Raw genomic sequence first — 19610 nt, forward strand, 5'->3', positions numbered from 1 at the left:
ATGCAATACGCAGCAATAAAAAAAAATCTTGTTATCAGAGGGTCTTAAATAGACCCCTAAGAGTGTAAAATGAACACAACAACAATTTGTGCTGTAGGGTGCTCAAATATGAATTTTACTTATCTTATATAGAAAGTTCAACAAAAAAGCAATTGACAAGGTAAATAGTAATAGCCGCAAACAAAAAAATAAAGAAAAGTTTAATTATTTATGCGCATTTTACATTAAAAAACAACTTTATGCAACAGTCATACCTATATATCAATATGTGACGATGACAATGATTTTCTGTCACTACCTAATCATCATCAACATTTATTTATATAGCGCCAGCAAATTCCGTAGCGCTTTACAATTGGGAACAAACATTGATAAGACAATACTGGGTAATACATACAGACAGAGAGGTAAGAGAACCCTGCTCGAAATGCAGCAGAATATCAATTGTCACTGCAATTTGGAATGAGAGAAATAGGTTTGTTTATTAAATGGGAATACTATATAATGTTGGCGGAAAATAGGTCTATTTATTAAATGTGTATGCTATTAATTTAATGTCAGGGCTAGTTGGAGGGAAGTAGATTTAGCAAATGTGAATACTATTATTTTAATTTCGGGCTGGAGGGAGGCTTTATTACAAAATGTGGGTATTACATTGATTTAACATCGAGGCTGGTTGGAGTTTTCTAAATTTCATGTACCCATTTTTTTCCAAATAGTGCATCCAACATTCAAGGATCCAGACAAGCAGCAAATGATCTAAAGACACCAGCAGCCAAAAATTGTGAAAGTGACAAGAACTGCCAACTGTCCTGAATCTGTTGGAGCAGTTCCGAATTTCGGTGACTGTCTCGCTTAGTCAGGATTTGGTTTGACTGCAAGGACAGTTGGGAGGTATGTCCCCAGGGCCGCCGAGAGGGCGGGGGGGCGGGTACTAATTACCTGGTCCCGGGCATGGCAGGGGGCCCGTCCCGGGCCCTTGCGCTGATGATTTTTTATTTAAGTATTTTTTTTTCAAAACTAATTTTGGCTCGGTCGTTGGGGGGGAGCAGGGTAGTTTAAAAACAAAAACTTACTCACGTGATTGCGGCGCCGGCGTCCCTCCTCTCTGCTGCTCTGTGCTCCATTCAGACTGTCTGAATGCCGGGTGTGACGTCATCATGTCATGCCCAGCATTCAGTCAGTCTGGAGCAAAGGAGCACAGAGCAGCAGAGAAGTCCAAGAAAGAAGAGAGAAGAAAAGGTAAGTGAAGGGAGGAAAACAAGGGGCGGGGGGCACAGAGGGGTTAAAAAACAGGGGTCAGCATAGCACAGTGGGGTTAAAAAAGGGTCAGCATGGCACAGAGGGGTTAAAAAACAGGGGTCAGCATGGCACAGAGGGGTTAAAAAACAGGGGTCAGCATGGCACAGTGGGGTTAAAAACGGGTCAGCATGGCACAGAGGGGTTAAAAAACGGGTCAGCATGGCACAGTGGGGTTAAAAAATGGGTCAGCATGGCACAGTGGGGTTAAAAAACAGGGGTCAGCATGGCACAGTGGGGTTAAAAAACAGGGGTCAGCATGGCACAGAGGGGTTAAAAAACGAGTCAGCATGGCACAGAGGGGTTAAAAAACAGGGGTCAGCATGGCACAGAGGGGTTAAAAAACAGGGGTCAGCATGGCACAGAGGGGTTAAAAAACAGGGGTCAGCATGGCACAGAGGGGTTAAAAAACAGGGGTCAGCATGGCACAGAGCGGTTAAAAAACGGGTCAGCATGGCACAGTGGGATTGAAAAGGGGGGGAGCAGCATAGTATAGTGTGATAAAGGGGAGCCAGGTGAAGGGGGCAAAAGCAGCATGGAGGGCGCAGTGTGATCATAAGACATGGCGATGATGAAGGGGCACATTATTGTAATATTGGAGCTGGAGGAAGGCCTAATTATTAATCGTGGGTGGTATTGATTTAACGCCAGGGTTGTTTGGAATTATCTAAATGTAGCTATTTTTTCCAAATAGGGCCCCCAGCATTCCAGGATCCAGACAAGTCGCAACTAAAGAAACATGCAGCCACAGGTGATGAAAGTGAGAAGAACAGGTAGGAGAGAGCAGGACAGTATGTGAAATGTTGTGATTCTAGTAGGAACAATGGCAATTTTTGGTGAGTGTTGTGCCCAATGTAAGGTGCAGGCCAAGACTGAACTGTTTGTGTACACACTGTATTCTTTGTATACTACACTGTGGTGCTAGATGTCCTGAAAGTCAGGAGTGCTTGGACATATGTGACGCTCCGGCGAATTGAGAGCCTAGTGATTATGATGTGTTAGCCACGCCCCAATTGCGCATTTGCCAAATGCATGACCACAATCCTGAAAAATTTTGCGGCACAATTTTTTTTGCATGCTCGACTACAAGGGGGGAAGGGGGGCCCATGAATTTGTTGTACCGGGGCCCTGAATTCCTCTTGGCAGCCCTGTATGTCCCGCTTCACACTGTACTGCTCGTGAAGGCAGAGCTGTGTGCACCTAACTACAGTGCACACAGTATTGCCTGTGTATTTGTCTAAAATGATAACCATGTTACATCATAGGGGTCCTCCATGTCTAAAGTACTCCTGGCCCCCCAGAGCCTTAATTCAGCTCTGGGCCAGGGAGTCAGATTGACACCTAGTGCATACTTGCCAACTTTTCCTCATTGGCTTCAGGGCAATCCCAGGGGAGGTGGGCATGTGGGGGCGGGGCATCTTGTTGGCCCCACCCCCTAAATGATTGTCACAATTTTGGCCAATTACAGCAGGTGGCGGGGCTAAGATGACATTATATCTGCGTCATTAAGCCCCCCCCCCAACTTATCTATTGTGGGGACGAGAACTGAGAGGTTGACCTGCTCTTCTGGGAGCCCGGGAGGTCTCCCAGAAATGCGAGAGTCTCCCGGACATTCCCGGAGAGTAGGCAACTATACGTTAAAGAAAAGCAGCTAATGAATCTCTAGAGACTGAAGTGTCTTTCACATTTTTGTCTCCATTACTGAAGTCATGTCCATTACCTGTTGTCTTACCTGAAGTCATGTGGTCTCTATGAAAATGGCCACCTCCATAGGCATCAATACATGGACATAGGACACAATTTCTGAACTGTGTCATCATGACACAGATGGCGAAGCCAACCACGTCTTGTACTGGCTCAGGATCAGGGAGAATTCCAGACTCTTCAGGGAGTGAGGGAGATCACCCCTATTTCAGGGAGTCTCCCTGACATTCAGGGAGAGTTGGCAAGTTTGACCTAGTGCCCTGCTCCTCCTACCAGTAGCACCGCTCATATTATTTGTTATAGGTTAACCTTAAAACAAATAATAACCATATTGGTATATAGTCCAAACCAAAAACAAGCCCTTTTGCTGGTAAAAACATCAGGTTTTTAAAGCAAAGGGGCTTTTTACAATTTTATAAATCAGCCCGTGTTCAATACTGTAATAGAACATTATATAATCTATTGCTATAATATGATTTATACCCCATTATAATGAGCTAAGTATGTAAAAAAAAAAAAACGCAAAAAAACAAAAGTACTGTAGGGAGAAGGAACATATAAAATAAAATGCATTATAAAGTGAGGTTTGTTTTTTGTTGCATTTTTTGTTTCCATTATTTAAGATTTATCATTTATAATAATTAAGTATCGCTGCGTTAAGCAACACTAAAATAGCCTCTTTTTATATTGATAAATATATATTGGACCCTTTAAGGATGGGCCACTGCTTATGGGCCAGTGCTATGTGCTTTCCCCCCGGGCTAAAGTCTGCCAGCCAGCCCCTGTCCTTCTAGGGGTAAATGTATTATGGTCCAGTTTTTTCAACTCGCCGGAAATCGGCGAGTTTACAGCTAAAATTTAAAGCAGGACTGGCTTGTAAAGGCATGTTTGCCGTTACAAGCCAGCACCGCTTTAAATTTTAGCTGTAAACTCGCCGATTTCCGGCGAGTTGAAAAAACCGGACCATAATACATTTACCCCCTAGTCTTCAAAGTTTCAAGTCCACCTCTTCAGGCAAGCTTATAAAATTCCTCAACCACCCTCTTATTATCTTTACTTTTTTACTCTATTACTACCCACTACACATTTCACATAAGATAACCCTTTGACAAAAATTGCTATGTGACTGGATCATATAGCCCACTAAGCACTTTCTACTTTTGCAATCTGGCTGGACTAATGTGCAATATATAGCATTTAACCTCATGTATCAAACTGTCTTTATCCTATAGATTGTAAGCTTGTGAGCAGGGTCCTCTTACCTCTCTGTCTGTCTATATTACCCAGTATTGTTGTAAAGCGCTAGTTTGCTGGCGCTATATAAATAAATAAATAATGTTGATAGTTGCATGGGGAAGCCAAGAGAAACAAAGCAAAACTCTTCGCCGTTGGTGACCCCTTAATAGATTGAGAGAAGCCCTAACTCCAAATTCCTGGTTTTGCTATAGAAATTAGTTATTTCGCTTTTCACAAATAGTCCTCAATATACCTACAATGTACTACACTAATACACACTTTGTTCCAATATAGAAATGTTTTTCAGACTAGCGTTATATATATTTACTCCTTTTATGATTTGACATTTTTTAATCATCATTTCATTTTTTTTAAACTTTGAATTCTGTTTAATCTATAGAATAAGCATGTGTCAGCAACTTGAACTCCAGTGGGATTTTAATGGGTAATGAGTTAGGTAATGAAATGGTGTATTTTATACTACTTTTATACTATTCTATCTTTTATACTATTGAGATATTTACATCTTATCTGACTTACTACTAGTAACCAAGTAATTTAGTTCTTAATAAGTTAATTGTCTTCTTAAGCAGGAAATCATGGAACACAGATCCAGTTACCTCAGTCAGTAGGTGTGGCCTTGTAGAGCAAACAAAATTGGCTTCTGTCACCACGGTCTCAAAATGAAAGTCCATTGTAATGTGATATTGCTTAAAAGACTGGCAAAAGACAAGCTTGAATGATACTGCAAGAATAGGAACAAATAGCCAGCTTTCTTTCTTTTCAGAAACTGGTGCAAAGCCCTGAATTCCTGTATATGATCTGCAAATACTTGTAGAAAACGATGGTTACCTTATATACGTTTTCCAAGTATGAAATAGACGTACTGGTACCCATAGTTTTGCAGAGCAGTTCTCATTTTGCGGAGATATGGGGCTGGGAGAGTTCATATTTGCAGAATGGTGCACAGCCATTTCCGCCACATAAAAGTACTTGCAGTTTGCACTTGCTCTGAGCCGGTGGAGATCAGGCTTGGTCCTGTATTTTTAATGGGACATATTTTGCAACCTAGAGTTGCACTGAGTTGAAGCACATTTCTCTGTATACTTTCCCCGATTTAAAAATACACAAAAGTGCCACATGTAGTAGAGGCAATGCCAATATCCACTCCACTCTCATGAATAATTTAATTTGGTTTGTAGTGTGAGATCCCTTTAATCCATTTTACGTGTGCCACGAATGCACGTAAAAGACATTTAAAAAACAACATTTGGTATGGGGACATAATTTGCTCATAGACTGCTCAAAACAAAAAAGTATATCAGGGTTTGTGCTTAGTTTCTCCAATCATTCTCTAAGGCTTATTGTATATATAATTGAATAATAACCTCACTGCACTCCCCATTCTACTAAACAATGGGAGGAAGTAACATGTGTTGCACCACTTCTTACCTTGTGTGGCATGGGGGCAGGGCAGAATCATCTTCTCTGGGGTCAGACTGGGAATGTGGCACTATTCCCCAGCTCCACATTCACACCCCATCACCAGCATAGACGAGCACCAGCCTGCAGCTTTACAGGGCAGAGATCACTGTGGAAAACTATAGATCAAATAAAGACACAAAATGAGTGACATTGTGACATTTAGTGTTTTAAACACTTCCTAAACTTTGCAACCTAGGCGACCAACTGGGTTTGCCTTGTGGTAGGGCTGGCACTGGGTAGTAATAACATAAAGCAATATAGCTTGATTTTAGCTCTATATCTATTACTCAGTAAATCAAGGTAGATAGATAGATAGCCAACCGACCAGCTCTTGTGCTATTTGCCCAACTGAGCATGTGGCCAACTTGGACTTTGATTCTATTGTTTCACGCTTTGGACAAATGGCAGAATTGTACCTTGCATAAGTAATAAATCTTGATGTTTGATCTTTCATGTCAACATTTTATTGCTGTACTTCTGTACAAAACTTACTTTGGCTTCTTATCACTTCACACAGGAGCTAATTCCTGGCTTGTTCAAAGGAGGACTGGAAGATCGGTACCCTTTGGAGGGTAAGATATGGACAATTCTTTTCAATTTCAATAGTTTTTCTAATATGATTTTCCAATTTACCAAACATACACTTTTTATCAGTGTGTAGTCAACACATAAGGTAAATACAACAGTGATCTCAACATTTGGCAAGGAAGGACCACCACTTAAAATCAAGGTACAGGAGATCTAGAACAGGAGTAATAAAAATAAGGAGAGAGAGAAAGGGGGAGAAGGGTTTTATAAAGGGTAGAGACAATTTTCTACTTCCAGTTGTAAATCAAACACATATACATATTTAACAGTACCTAATTTGAAGATGCAGTTCCCCTTTTTGTTTCATTTTTTGTAATTTTGTCCTTAGAAGTTTCTTTCCCTGTTACTTGACTTTTTACCTTATATACAGTGTCTCATTTCTTATTCTGTATGCAAAAGCCTGAATTAGTTGTTATTCTCTGTTATTGTAGTTGAACCAATAATGATGTTGAGTAGTACTCTCAGTTTGGTTAGAGTAGTGCCTATTGTTGTCCACTATTGTCATGCACATATTATGCCAGCTTCTAGTTCATTTTCATTAGCGTTACATCTGATGCACTTAAGGTAGGCAAATATACATTGATTACCACACAATGGGAATTCTAAGTATATAGTTGTAAGTTCTCACAGGTAGAGGTGGGGGATCTGAGGTAGATCTCCTTAGCACCAGCATGATTTCCCTACACTGATGATATGATGTCATCAGTGGGGCAGGTTTTGCTTTGCACAGTGGGGTTAATTAAGCTGTGCACAGTGTTCACACTGAATGTTACATAATGTAATTGAATGGTCACTGCATAGGACCCCTAAGGTTGCCATATTGTGGGTTATACATATCAGCTGATGCAGAGGCGGAACTAGTGAGCTGTGGGCCCCTGTGCAGGGAAGTGGGGAGGAGTGAACCGGGGTCTACAGCTCATTAGTTTCCCTTACAGCAGGCCCCATTATCTCCATGGGCCCCGGTGCACCGCACCTGCTGCACTAATGGTAGTTCTGCCACTGAGCTGATGGTAAATGAGTTAAACTGCTACATCATGGATCTCCTTTCTCTACAGTAATGCTCTTTTAATTCTGTGCTTGTGAAGCCCAAAGGTATGGCTTACCTGTACCATTTATTATATAAAAGAGACAGTGATGCATGGAAATTAACAAAAAGCACAGCTAGACTAACTTGCAGATGTAATAATATGGAGGATAGATGTTGTCAGAAATTTAGGGGACATTTTTGTGGGTATACTGGGAATGTCTACTAGTATGCAGCTTTACAGAGGAATATTGGTCCAAGAGGGACATTTGGGAAGTACCGAATAAAGACAAACGTTCATTACAGGATTATAAGTTTCTAGAAGAAGGAAGGGTCCTTAAACAAAAAATATTTATCTCCAAGTTTCATATTTCGGCTAATTGACAAAAGGCTTCTGTCAGACACCTTATGTGCGTCTTTAAATCTATTCACCTTTCTTAGTTTCTCTAGATAACTTTGAAGTACTTAACACAACATAAAATGAACCTCTAACCTACCACAAGGTAGATGTACAGACATGCATACATATACAGAATAATTAATGACTTAAGACATATACAAAAATGTAGGTGAACATTTTATTATTATTATATCATATAAGGTAGCTAAGAAAAATAACTTACATTTGCATGGATATATAACATTTAATGGATTTCTAAATAAATGAAATGTTTTAATTCAATTTGCAAGTTATTTTGGGGGATTTTTTTGTCGTTACAATCTTACAGGGCCATACATTGTATTTCTACAATTTATTTACCTTTTTTGGGACCTTGGATCATTACTGCATTAGACCCATATTTATCAATTTGTGATAATAAAAGTATTTTACTATCACCGTTTATTGCAGCTGTAGAAAATCTTGTATTGCTATCATTCACCATATATGGCTTTTAGCAGCTGAGTTATACTAGTCACTTGGCTCTGCCGGTTCAGGTACGTGCAGTGGAACTGTAAGGACGGACTTCGGCTTTCAGTTCCACTTAGGGGAAACTAATAGAAAAAATAAAATTACTTTTATATATTTAACTTAGGAAAAAATACTTTACTTAAATAATAAAGCTTTCCTCCTTTCATTATCCTCTGCTATCACCATCCTGAGATGGCAATAGCGATAGGAGGACTTTGGAGATACTTGTAACAGAGGTAAGCTCAACGAACCTGATAGATAAAGAGGAGCAGGGCCATCTTTTCCATTGGGCACGATGGGCAGGTGCCCGGGGGCCCCACGGAGAAGGGCTTTTTTCCATTTCAGAAATAGGTCCCTTAAAACGTACTTGTTCCCTACAAACAATGGATGCCTTATAAATATAAAAGTTCCTCAGTGGTGTAATAGCTGATAGCTTGTGTATTAATGATTGGTGCTTTTTGAACAGAGACCACCTTTAATTTTTCCAGCCCCTAGCCGCCACATAACCATCAACATTACACCCCTGCCAGCAATCCATATTGTATCATCAAAGATTTATTGTAGAGAAACAGTAGAGTAATGGAAAGAGTGGAGCAAATGCAGCATTCTAGGTCAATAAGGGATGTTTTATGGATTTGTGAATGGGTTAGACCAGCTACCTAACATTCTCTAAAATCCCTTTGATATGTTGTTTATGAACATAATTAAAACTAAAACTGTGTACAATTATATTTTGCCCATAGTGGCAGTGTAGGAATCTGAGTAGATACCAGTAATTCAGTGTTCACTTACATTCTTGTTACAGAAACCAATATGTTTTATTGGAAATGAAGTTTAGTGTAATTTTTTTTAAATCATTTTTCTAACAGTTAATCTTCCACCTGAGAAAGTAGAAGGCGCTGAAGCATATGTACATACAACTCTAGCAGGAGATGTTGAAAAATCTACAAGTAAAGAAGTAATTAGAGGATCTGAAAATAAACGGATGAACATCGATGTATGTTAACATATATAGATATATTATATGGATTCAAATGATACTTGCCATTAGAATAATGTTCAGTATTTATTTTGAATTGTTTTTTATAGTTTGAAAAGCTTACAATTTTAAATTAATAGTACAAAAACAAAATAACTGTACTTAAATAATTTAGTTAAACAAAACTATTGGTAGAACAACAAAAATTCATAATATTGGCAAACATGAATTATATAAAATGTATTATATGAATTATATAAAATTATATAATGTGAATTATATAAAATGTATGCTTGGACATGCTTTAAAACATTTGTAAATAATTATGATACATAGTAGACCAACAAGTTCCTTTTGCCAATATAGCAGCACCAAGATGCACAAATGAATATGTGCAGAGGTAACTAGGTTTTCTTACTTGGTTTTATATATATATATATATATATATATATATATATATATATATATATATATATATATATATATATATATATATATATATATATATATATATATATATATTTATTTATTTATTATGTGTACACTTCATGTTCAGATAGTCTATTTGCATTATCTACAACATTTGTTTTAAAGAACTACACACACCATTTAGTTTGCTTTTATGATTTATAGTACGGTGATAATATGGTACTTTGTGCCATTTAGAATTTAATTTTATTGTGTTAAGTTTGCATATTTGTACAAAATATAAAAAGTTATGTAGCAATTTATTTAATGGGGAGTTAAACTTGTTGTAGGGAGAATGGCTTAGTATGCAATTTTATCTTTTTCCTTTGCAGGCAGGAAGGCTCTTGCTTCCATATATCTGTGAAACTCATTGACTTGGATCAATAAAATGCATTGAAGCATACATTACTGTTACTAATTCTATGCAATTACACACATTACGTATTCTATTTAACTTGAATTTGCCAGTACCCTCAATGTCTGACATGGTCCCATGCCTATTACTGCTCAGTCTGTTTCAACAGGCTGAGTGGATGTTGATGCCCTTCTCCAGTGGACATCATATTCCCATGAAGGGTATCGGCACTAGCTTAATTAGCTAAGACACACTCAGAGCGGTGTATGATCATTACAGCCATTGGAGATCCCAGCGTATCTGGCGAATATATAGCACATGCTAACTATAATTGTTTTTTTAGCTTGACTCTTTGAATTAAATTTTTAGTTTTGGGTGGAATTCCGTCTAAAGTTAGTGTTTTAATTTTTGTGTTTATTTCCACTTTAACTATATCTGCATTGAGCCTACTTTAAACAATACCACTTACTTTCGTTTTTAATCTTCTCCCAGGAATTAGAGTGCAATGTATCAGTGCAAGATGACAATCGCCAAGAGTGGACTTTTACACTGTATGATTTTGACAACAGTGGAAAAGTAACAAGAGAGGTATGTTTATTATATACAAAATGTTTCAAAAGAAAATGTTTCGTTTTAATTCAAATTCTTTTTTACATTTGCTACTCTTCATAATGTTTTATGTGTCTGGTCACCTATGGTCTAACACTTAATTATCTTTTATCCTTCCTCCAAAACAAACATTTGTCCACATTGCATTGTTATTGTTGTTTATTACTCCACTCACCTTTAGTTAACACCCATGAACTTTTGTCCTATTTATTTTCTCTAACTGGAATAGTCTCCTCCTCTCACCAGAAAATGCTGGTTCGCACACTTTTCAATCCTCTTACCTATCTTTCTCTCTTTCTGCTTCTATTAACTGGTGATATATCACGTAACGCAGGTCCCCCACACTCCTCACACACACATATCAGAACACTACTACATCACAGCAAACTTCAAATGCATCACCTGTCTCCCCTCTCTTCCAAAGTCCTTTAAATGTGCCCTTTGGAATGCACGCTCTGTTTGTAACAAACTTGCCTCCATACATGACCTCCTCCTCTCAAACAACCTCAACTTACTGGCAATAACAGAAACATGGCTCATGCTATCAGACACTGCCTCACCTGCAGACCTTTCACATGATGGCCTTCATTTCACCCACATCCCCAGTCCCAGAGACAGACAAGGAGATGGTGTTGGACTACTTCTCTCCCCACAGTGGACATTAACAGCTCTACCAAATGTCCCATCACCCACGTTCACATCTTTTGAAGTGCATGCTATTCAGATTTTTTTTTTTTAAACTCTTTATTTTTGACAACAATACAGATATAGCAACAAAATTGGGAAACAGGAAAGGAGGAGTAAGAATTCCAAAAGTATACAATACGGTACAAAATCTGAGAGTACGGGGAAATTTACCCTTTGGTGCGATGTTAATTGTACTTTTTCTTTCCTCCATTTCCCTAGAATCTTTTTTTGTTGTTTTTTTGGTTTTTTAGTTAAAAAAGAGGGGAGGGGAGAGAGGAGGAGAAAGAGAGAGAAAAGGAATGAAAAATAGGGGGGGGGGGTAGAAAAGAAAATAAGAAGGGTTCAATGGGTTCCCCTAGGGGGGAGCGACCTGCGCAACCCACCTTCAGAGAGCAACGTATCTCACGGGAGAAGCTAGTGAGTAGATTGAGGAGAGAATTGATGTCCACCTTCGTGATGGATTAGGGGTACGTTAATAACAGAGAAAGACCATATCTAGAGGGAGTGATGATACAGGGGATTAGAAGACCACGATGTGGAAGTGAAACAAGTTACTGAATGGCCGGCATAGGTGACTGATGAAAGGTGTACCAGGGATCCCAGATCTTATGAAAATTGCTAACTTTATCATGTAGGAGACTTGTGATATATTCCATTGAGGCTATGTACCAAACCCGGGAGGTCATGCTTTGGAGGCTCGGTGGGCAAGGTGACTTCCAATTCTTAGCTATTTGAAGGCGTGTTGCGGCACATATATTTTGTGTCAGCTTGTTACTGAACTTATTGAGTGATTTGTCTCGAGAGCACAGTAACATAACCAAAGGCTCCGGAGAAACGACGACCTTCAGAATTTTATAGATTAAGTGGGAAACCTGGGCCCATAGGTTGGATATAAAGGGGCATGTCCACCATATGTGGTAAAAAGATCCCACCCCACCACAGGACCTCCAGCAGAGGTCTGACGTACCTGGGTAAATTTTAGGAAGTCTCGTGGGTACCAGGTACCATCTTGTGTAGACCTTAAATGTGTTTTCTTTAATCAATGTGTTAATGGATATCTTGGAGATCCTGGTTCTGAGCCGGGACCATCCCTCCTGATCCAAAGTTTTGCCAATGTCACGTTCCCAAGCGGTCTCAAACAATTCGATGGGACTACTTTCTGGCTTTAGGTATACATGATAGACCAAGGATATCAGTCCCTGGGCTCCAACTTGGTTGATACAGCATCTCTCAAAGGGCGTGGGGCTACGTAGTTTGGTCGATCTACAGTTTGATTGTATAAAGCTTCTAATTTGGATGTAAGCAAAAAACAAGGACAACGGGAGTTTAGATTTTTCTCTCAGATCCGACAAGGATGGGGGGGGGGCATATATCCCTAAAATATGGGTAAATTGAGTAATCCCCGCTTTTTGCTAAGGTGCTGCGTAAGATTTGGTGTTACCGGGAGGGAAGTCTGGGTTGTGCCAGAGTGGCGTGAGAGGGGAGGGATACGAGGTGAGTTTCCATCTCTTGTGTAGTTTGTCCCATAGATCAAGTGTAAGCTGTATAGTGGGGGTGAGAATAAACGGAGGCCGGCCTCTGGCTGCGGGGAAGCCAGGGTAGGAAGCTAAGAATGTGTTCTGGTGTGAGTGCATTTTCGAGGTCGACCCATCTCTTGGTCCCCGGAGGCGTCTGCCAAGAAATAATATGGCTTAGATTGACCGCGTGGTAGTATTGGTCAAAGAGCGGCAATCCACATCCTCCCGATTGTGAGTGTTTGGCTAGACAGGATCTTTTGAGTCTCGATTTTTTTTTCCCCTGCCAAATAAATCTGCTACAAATTAGTTGAAGATTCGCTAAATATGCCCCTGGGACTGGTATATGTAGTGTCTGGAACAAATATAGAATTCGGGGTAAAACATTCATTTTTATTACATTTATTCTACCGAACCAGGAGATGAACAGCGGATCCCATCTTGTGAGATCACTTTTAATGGAATTTAGAAGGGGGGTGTAATTAGCGTTAAACAGTTGACTGTATTCTTTGGTAATCTGGACTCCTAAATAGCGAACCGCTTTAGGTCGCCATTGGAATTCAAATGACGACTCTAAGATACATTTTACTGTGTCAGATGTTTGAAGCGAAAGAGCCTCTGTTTTGGAGTTATTTATTTTATAATCTGACAGGGAACCATATACCTTTAGTTCCTCAAGTAAATTTGGGAGTGAAATTAGGGAGTTGGAAGGTGTCAGAAGGACATCGTCGGCGAATAGTGAGATTTTGAAGTGTCGGGGGCCAATCCGGATCCCAGAGATGTCTGGGTTTCGCCTTATGGCGGCAGCTAAGGGTTCGATACATAATGCATACAGTAGGGTGACAGAGGACACCCTTGTCTTGTGCCGTTACCCAGAGAGAAGGTGGGGGACAATAATCCATTCGTCAAGACTGACGAGGAAGGGCGGTGATATAGGGCTTGGATGGCCGACATAAATTACCCCTTAAGACCAAATTGATTGAGGGTGCTGAACATGAAGGGCCTTTTCGCCATCAAGGGCTAGGACAACTGTGGGAATTTTGTGCTGATTAACATGATATCTATGGTGCGCCTAGTGTTGCCCAGGGCCTGTCTAGAGGGGATGAAGCCTACTTGGTCCGGGAACACCAGGGTCGACATGTAGTTGTTTAATCTGTTTGCCAGTACTTTAGCGAATAGTTTTACATCTGCGTTAATTAGTGAGATGGGGCGATAATTAGAGCAACAAGACATATCTTTATTTGGTTTGGGGATGACCACTATGGTAGAGCGGGTAGACTCTTCGTGAAATTTACCACCATGTAATATATTATTAAATAAATGGGTCAGTTGGGGGACAAGCTCTTTAGAGAATGTTTTATAGTAAAACATCATGAAGCCGTCGGGGCCGGGGGCTTTGGAATTTTTTTGTGATTTCAGGGTCGAGGTAAGTTCCTCATCAGTAATTGCTATTCAGATTTCTAATACATTCTCTATGCGTGTTGAGGTGATCTATTGAACCCTGGAGTGCTCCCAACAGTTTCTTGAGGATTTCTCTGCATGGCTCCCTCACTTCTTATCTTCACACATCCCCACCATAATCCTGGTTGATTTCAACATCCCCATTGATATTCCATCGTTTCCGATTTCCTTAACACACCTTTCCCCCTCATCACCTTATCGGCTACATGCTCACCCCCACAGTTGTAACCTCTCTGCTGTCAAACTCCACCAAGCCCGATCAAAAGAATTGGTGGCCAGTGGAAATAGAGGCTGCTTGTTGATATCTGAGCGCTCAGACAGGAAGTGTTCACTTTACTTCCTGTCTGATGTGAGTAGCGAGGAGCGACGCTGATCACCGCACCTAAAGGTAAGTGAGTGTGATCAAGACAGTATCACAAACTTGTAGTATGCTAACAGTAGCTGTATTGCCCAGTAATTTGTAAGGCACGAGTAGTACCTAGTATTATCCTACAAATAGCTTTAATTAATGGCCTGTACTACACCACCACTAGAAGTAATGACTAATTAAACACCATCAGTAAAAGACTTTACAAATAAGTAAATTGCCAGTACTATTAGTAATGACAAATATGCCTCAGATAATAACAATGCACAATAAAGTACCAGCAATGCAGGGTAATAAGCAAGCAGTTATATTATCCATATTACACTTCTGCCACCTTCTCCTGCCTCTCACTCTCAGTCAAGCATCTTGAGTATTTTAGCATGGCCCCAGCGGCACTTAGTGTCTCATGTCACTTGACATAATGTGAGGGTTATATGGTCACTTGGATACTACAGGCCAATATCAAGCATCTGCCCAAATGATGAAGGATAATTAAAACCGCTCAAGCAGAACTACTACTGAATCTTCCCTTTCCCACCTCCATTCACTTAGGAGAAGGAGGTAAAAAAATACACTTTTGTACTGAAGCATTCGTTGTCTTCATGTCTCAGGCCACAGGGTGAGCACAGACGTGCTGAAGGTGACCCGCTGGCCACTGACTGGGCTCTAGTGAATTTGCTGCAATAGGTTACAGCTCAGTTGTTTGCACATAGCCATTTTATTAAATAATCAATTTAATGTCTGTTGATCACAGACATTTGCTAAAATGAAGCATCATACTCCAGATATTAAATAACCGAGCAATCAAATTCATTTATTTCATCCCAAATGTTTTATGATCAAAAATGAGGCTGGGCTTACCTATTTGGTACCATGGCTAATTTTTTAATACATATTTTTGCTGGAATGTTGAAAGTTGGAATGTTATTGAGATGTCAAGTTATAGAAATTTTCTTGTGTCTATACTTTAAGATCATTTTAAGATAACTTTATCAGGGACAATATAAGATTGCAGCAGCTTAGCCTAGGTACTGCAGGGGGCAGCATATGCAAAACTATAGGGAATGGGGGCTGCACATAAAAAAACTATATGGAGTGTGGGCTGCACATACTAAACTATAGGGAGGGGGCTGCTATAATGTGTGAGGGAAAGGCGGGACTGCTATAATGTGAGGACAGGAGTGGGAGTTGCTGTAATGTGTGCGGAAGGGGGTATGTTGCTATAATGTGTGAGGGAATGGGGTGTTCTTAATCTAATGTGTGATATGGGGGAAGGGAGGGGGCTGTCTTAATAGTACTTGGGAGGAAGGTAGGCTATTTAATGTGGGGCTGAGTTTGGGGAGGAGGGTTATTTACTAAATGTGAATATGAATTATTTAATGCCAGGGATGGTTGTGGGAAATGGTAATATTAAACGTAAATGCTATTAATTTTTTGCTGGGGTTGGTTGGAGGAAAATAGGTCTATTTATTAAATGTGAGCAGTATTATTTTAAAGTTTGGGCTGGAAGTAGATCTAATTATTAAATGTGGGTGCTATTGATTTAATGCCGGGGCTGGGTGGAGTTTTCTAAATTTCATGTACCCATTATTTTTTCCAAATAGGGCCTCCAACATTCCAGGATCCAGACAAGCAGCAACTGAGCTAAAAACACCAGCAGCCACAGATGGTGAAAGTGATAAGAACAGGTAGGAGAGAGCAGGACAGTCTGTCAACTGTCCTGAATCTAGTGGGGCAGTCATGAATTTGACTTTCACTTAGTCAGGATTTGGTGCGACAACTGGACAGTTGGGAGGTATGTACTACTTCACACTGTACTGCTCATGAAGGCAGAGCTGCTTGCGCCTAACAATAGTGCCACCAGCATTGCCTGTGTATTTGTCTAAAATGTATCTAAAATTATAACCTCCCTGTTTTAAGTGCCCTGGGCCCCCCAGAGCCTTATTCCAGCTCTGGTGATACTTTAGTGGTTCTTGCACTGATTCCATTGCCTGCCTTCTACCATTCTCAGATCACTTAGTTGACAAAGTTGCACTGACAATATCATTAATCCTTCCTCCTTTGTACTTAGTATATCACCAGAAAACCCTTTGAATAGCTCTCCCCTTCATTATGCCATTGTCTGGCAACCCTCCCTGCACTGTTAATTCAAACACCCCCAATCATAGGGCACATTTAGGGCTCATACACAATCGTTACAAAAGAAGTGATTTCTTGCAGATGTTTCTTCACCTTTGTGTTGATCGCACCTGGACAGCCATTTATTATATTTTTAATGCATTTTTTTAAAAAACACAGTACACATATTTATATATTATGTATAGAGAGAGATTAGACTGGTAGCTTGCATTTCATGATGTCAGGCAACTGTGCTTGAGGTCCTCATTTGCTGCTCTGGCAGACTGATCATATACGATTGTGCCAACATGTTTCATAATAGTTACACTTATTAAACAAAGTCAGATATGTTTCTAGGAAGAGACTTTTGGAAGCATGTGTTAGTAGGCAACTAAACAAGTTGGAGCACAGAGGCATAAACCAGTCGCAGATAATGTAAAAGAATTCATGTATTTGTATAACACCGGACTGGCAGCTTTTGCCCTGCATTGCTTTAGAGATGACCCACTGTGTATTAAGTCATCACATCTAGGGTTTCCTAAATATTGCTACTACCATAATTCCAGTAGTTCTAAATCCAACCTACAGTTGATTTGGTCCCGCCCCCACACAATATTTTTTTCCAATGACACTTCAAGTTCCCAATCCGCCCCTGATGCTCAGGCTTCTAACCCCTTGACTCAGAACTATCCTTTGTTCCCCACATCAACTCTGCAGTGACTAGATTGATTTTTCTTACAAATCGTTAGTCCTCTGCTGAATCATTCTGTCTCTCTACACTGGTTGCCAGTTTTTTTTGCCGAATCTAATATAAAATACGTTTACTAACATACAAGGCCATCAACAAAACTGCACCAACATACATCTCTTCACTTCTCTCAAAATATCTCCCAACTCGACAATTCCATTCTGCACAAGATCTGGGTCTCATCCATTCTGCTTACACCCTTCCATTCCCAGTTACAGAACTTTTTCGGACTGCAGCCACTCTATGGAATTCCCTCCCTCACACAATAAGACTTTCCTCTGTTCTACAAACTTTCAATCGTTCTCTGTAAACACACCTCTTCAGACAAGATTATAATATTCCTCAACCACCCTCTTAATCTCACTAGATTACCCTATTACCATCTGTTACACAATCCACACAAGACAACAACCCTCTGACAAACATTGCTGTGTGAATGGATCATATAATCTAATATACTAATCCCTTTTTGTTTTGTTTTTTACCTTTGCAATCTGGATGGACGGAAATGCAATATGTAGATTACCCTCAGGTATCCACTCCCATTGTTCCATAGATTGTAAGCTTGCGAGAAGGGTCCTCTCACCTCTTTGTGTGTCTTACCCAGTTTGTTTATTACTGTGTTTGTCCCCAATTGTAAGGCGCTACGGAATATGTTGGCGCTATATAAATATTGAGGATGATGATCTCCTCTACACTAACTCCACTTGGCTGTATAATTAGAGTTGTGAATGTCTCTCTCTTGTGAAATTCACATTATCATGAAACTGCTTATTATTAATGGTCAGAATGTAAAAAAAATAAAAGTTAGAGGCAAATTTAATTTGTTAGCAGGTGTCAATCAAGATCTTCCCAGGAAGCTAAGTCCCTAGTTGGAGCTCCAATAGCTTCAACTAGCGACAGGGCAGGGACTGCTTCCTCGGGGTCTGGCTGCTCTCCCCCAGGGATCAGAGCCAGACCCAGGGGCAGGGTCCCTGGAAATCAGTTTGGGTGGGAGATTTAAAAGATAAGTCTCTCACCCCAGACAGAGAGGCACTAGGGGAGGAGAGTGAGCTGAGCCCCCCTCTCCCTGGCAGCTTGTGGACGGGGGGACGGAGGTAGTATAAAACCTATCTGGGGTGATTCACGTGCAGGCTGCATGAATCAGCCTAGATTGGTTAAAGGGACAGGAGGACTGATTACCTCCTGCAAAGACAAGTCTCAAATGTGTATAAAAACAGCACTGTTTTGTATTAAATGCTGTTTTTCTTTTATCTGACCTGATCATTGGTACCTTTAACCAGTGTAAGAGCAAATAAACATCACCTGCTTCAAAGACCTGCTTGGAATCTTCTCTATCATGTGACCTACAGATTAGACCCAACTCTAATTCGTTCCCAGCTATTCTGAGGTTTGAACCCAGCATCGAGTACCACTGCTCTCCCCGCTACCCATCAGCTCTGGCCAGTGTGATAGGCCAGGGCGGATCCATCTACAGCAATCCTGATCTATAGGACGAGGTCAAGGGTACCAGTCAGTAAAAGGGTACGCTAGAAGCGTCAGTCACCCCGAAGAAAACCGGTTATGGATGCCGGTAAGGAGTCCAGTGGTGGCAGCACTTGAAAAGCCCCCCTACTACAGCTAGAGGGCACATTTGGAAACGTTGGCAAAGTAAGCCCAGCCGGTTCCCAGCAACAGCAGACAGGGTAGCATAGGCGGTCCATCCTGTCACAAATACATACTCCCAAACCTTTCTGGAGGGTTAATACTGAGGAAACTGCCCAATTTATTGCATAAGCCGTATATGTATGAAACCTCACACATAAAAATTTTGGAAGCACAGGAATAGATCTGGATGCTCCTATTTAAATTTTGCATGCTTACACATTGCCCCAGGCATCATTTGGTGATCTTGAGACATAAAGACATAAGTGGGAGGAGGATTTTGATGAGGATAACAGACGAGGAATGGAACTATATGCTGGGATGTCCTAGAAACTTTCTTTAACTTTCCATGCAAGAAGGCAGTGTTGTCATACTGAAGATTTAGAGCCAGAGCCGGACCACATTGAATTCATT

General features: G+C 40.4%; 1 protein-coding gene across 2 annotated transcripts in view; it reads left to right on the top strand.

The window, feature by feature from the left end:
* Positions 1–19610, top strand: part of NKD2 (NKD inhibitor of Wnt signaling pathway 2) — a 149635-nt gene that overhangs the window by 81547 nt on the left and 48478 nt on the right. For both annotated transcript variants that reach the window (XM_075212689.1, XM_075212690.1), the window contains 3 exons: positions 6242–6296; positions 9116–9243; positions 10541–10636. In XM_075212689.1, coding sequence (XP_075068790.1) covers positions 6242–6296; positions 9116–9243; positions 10541–10636 — 279 coding nt within the window. The remainder of the gene's footprint in view (positions 1–6241; positions 6297–9115; positions 9244–10540; positions 10637–19610) is intronic.

The sequence above is a fragment of the Mixophyes fleayi genome, chromosome 5 (genome assembly GCF_038048845.1).
Source record: "Mixophyes fleayi isolate aMixFle1 chromosome 5, aMixFle1.hap1, whole genome shotgun sequence".
NCBI lineage: Eukaryota > Metazoa > Chordata > Amphibia > Anura > Limnodynastidae > Mixophyes > Mixophyes fleayi.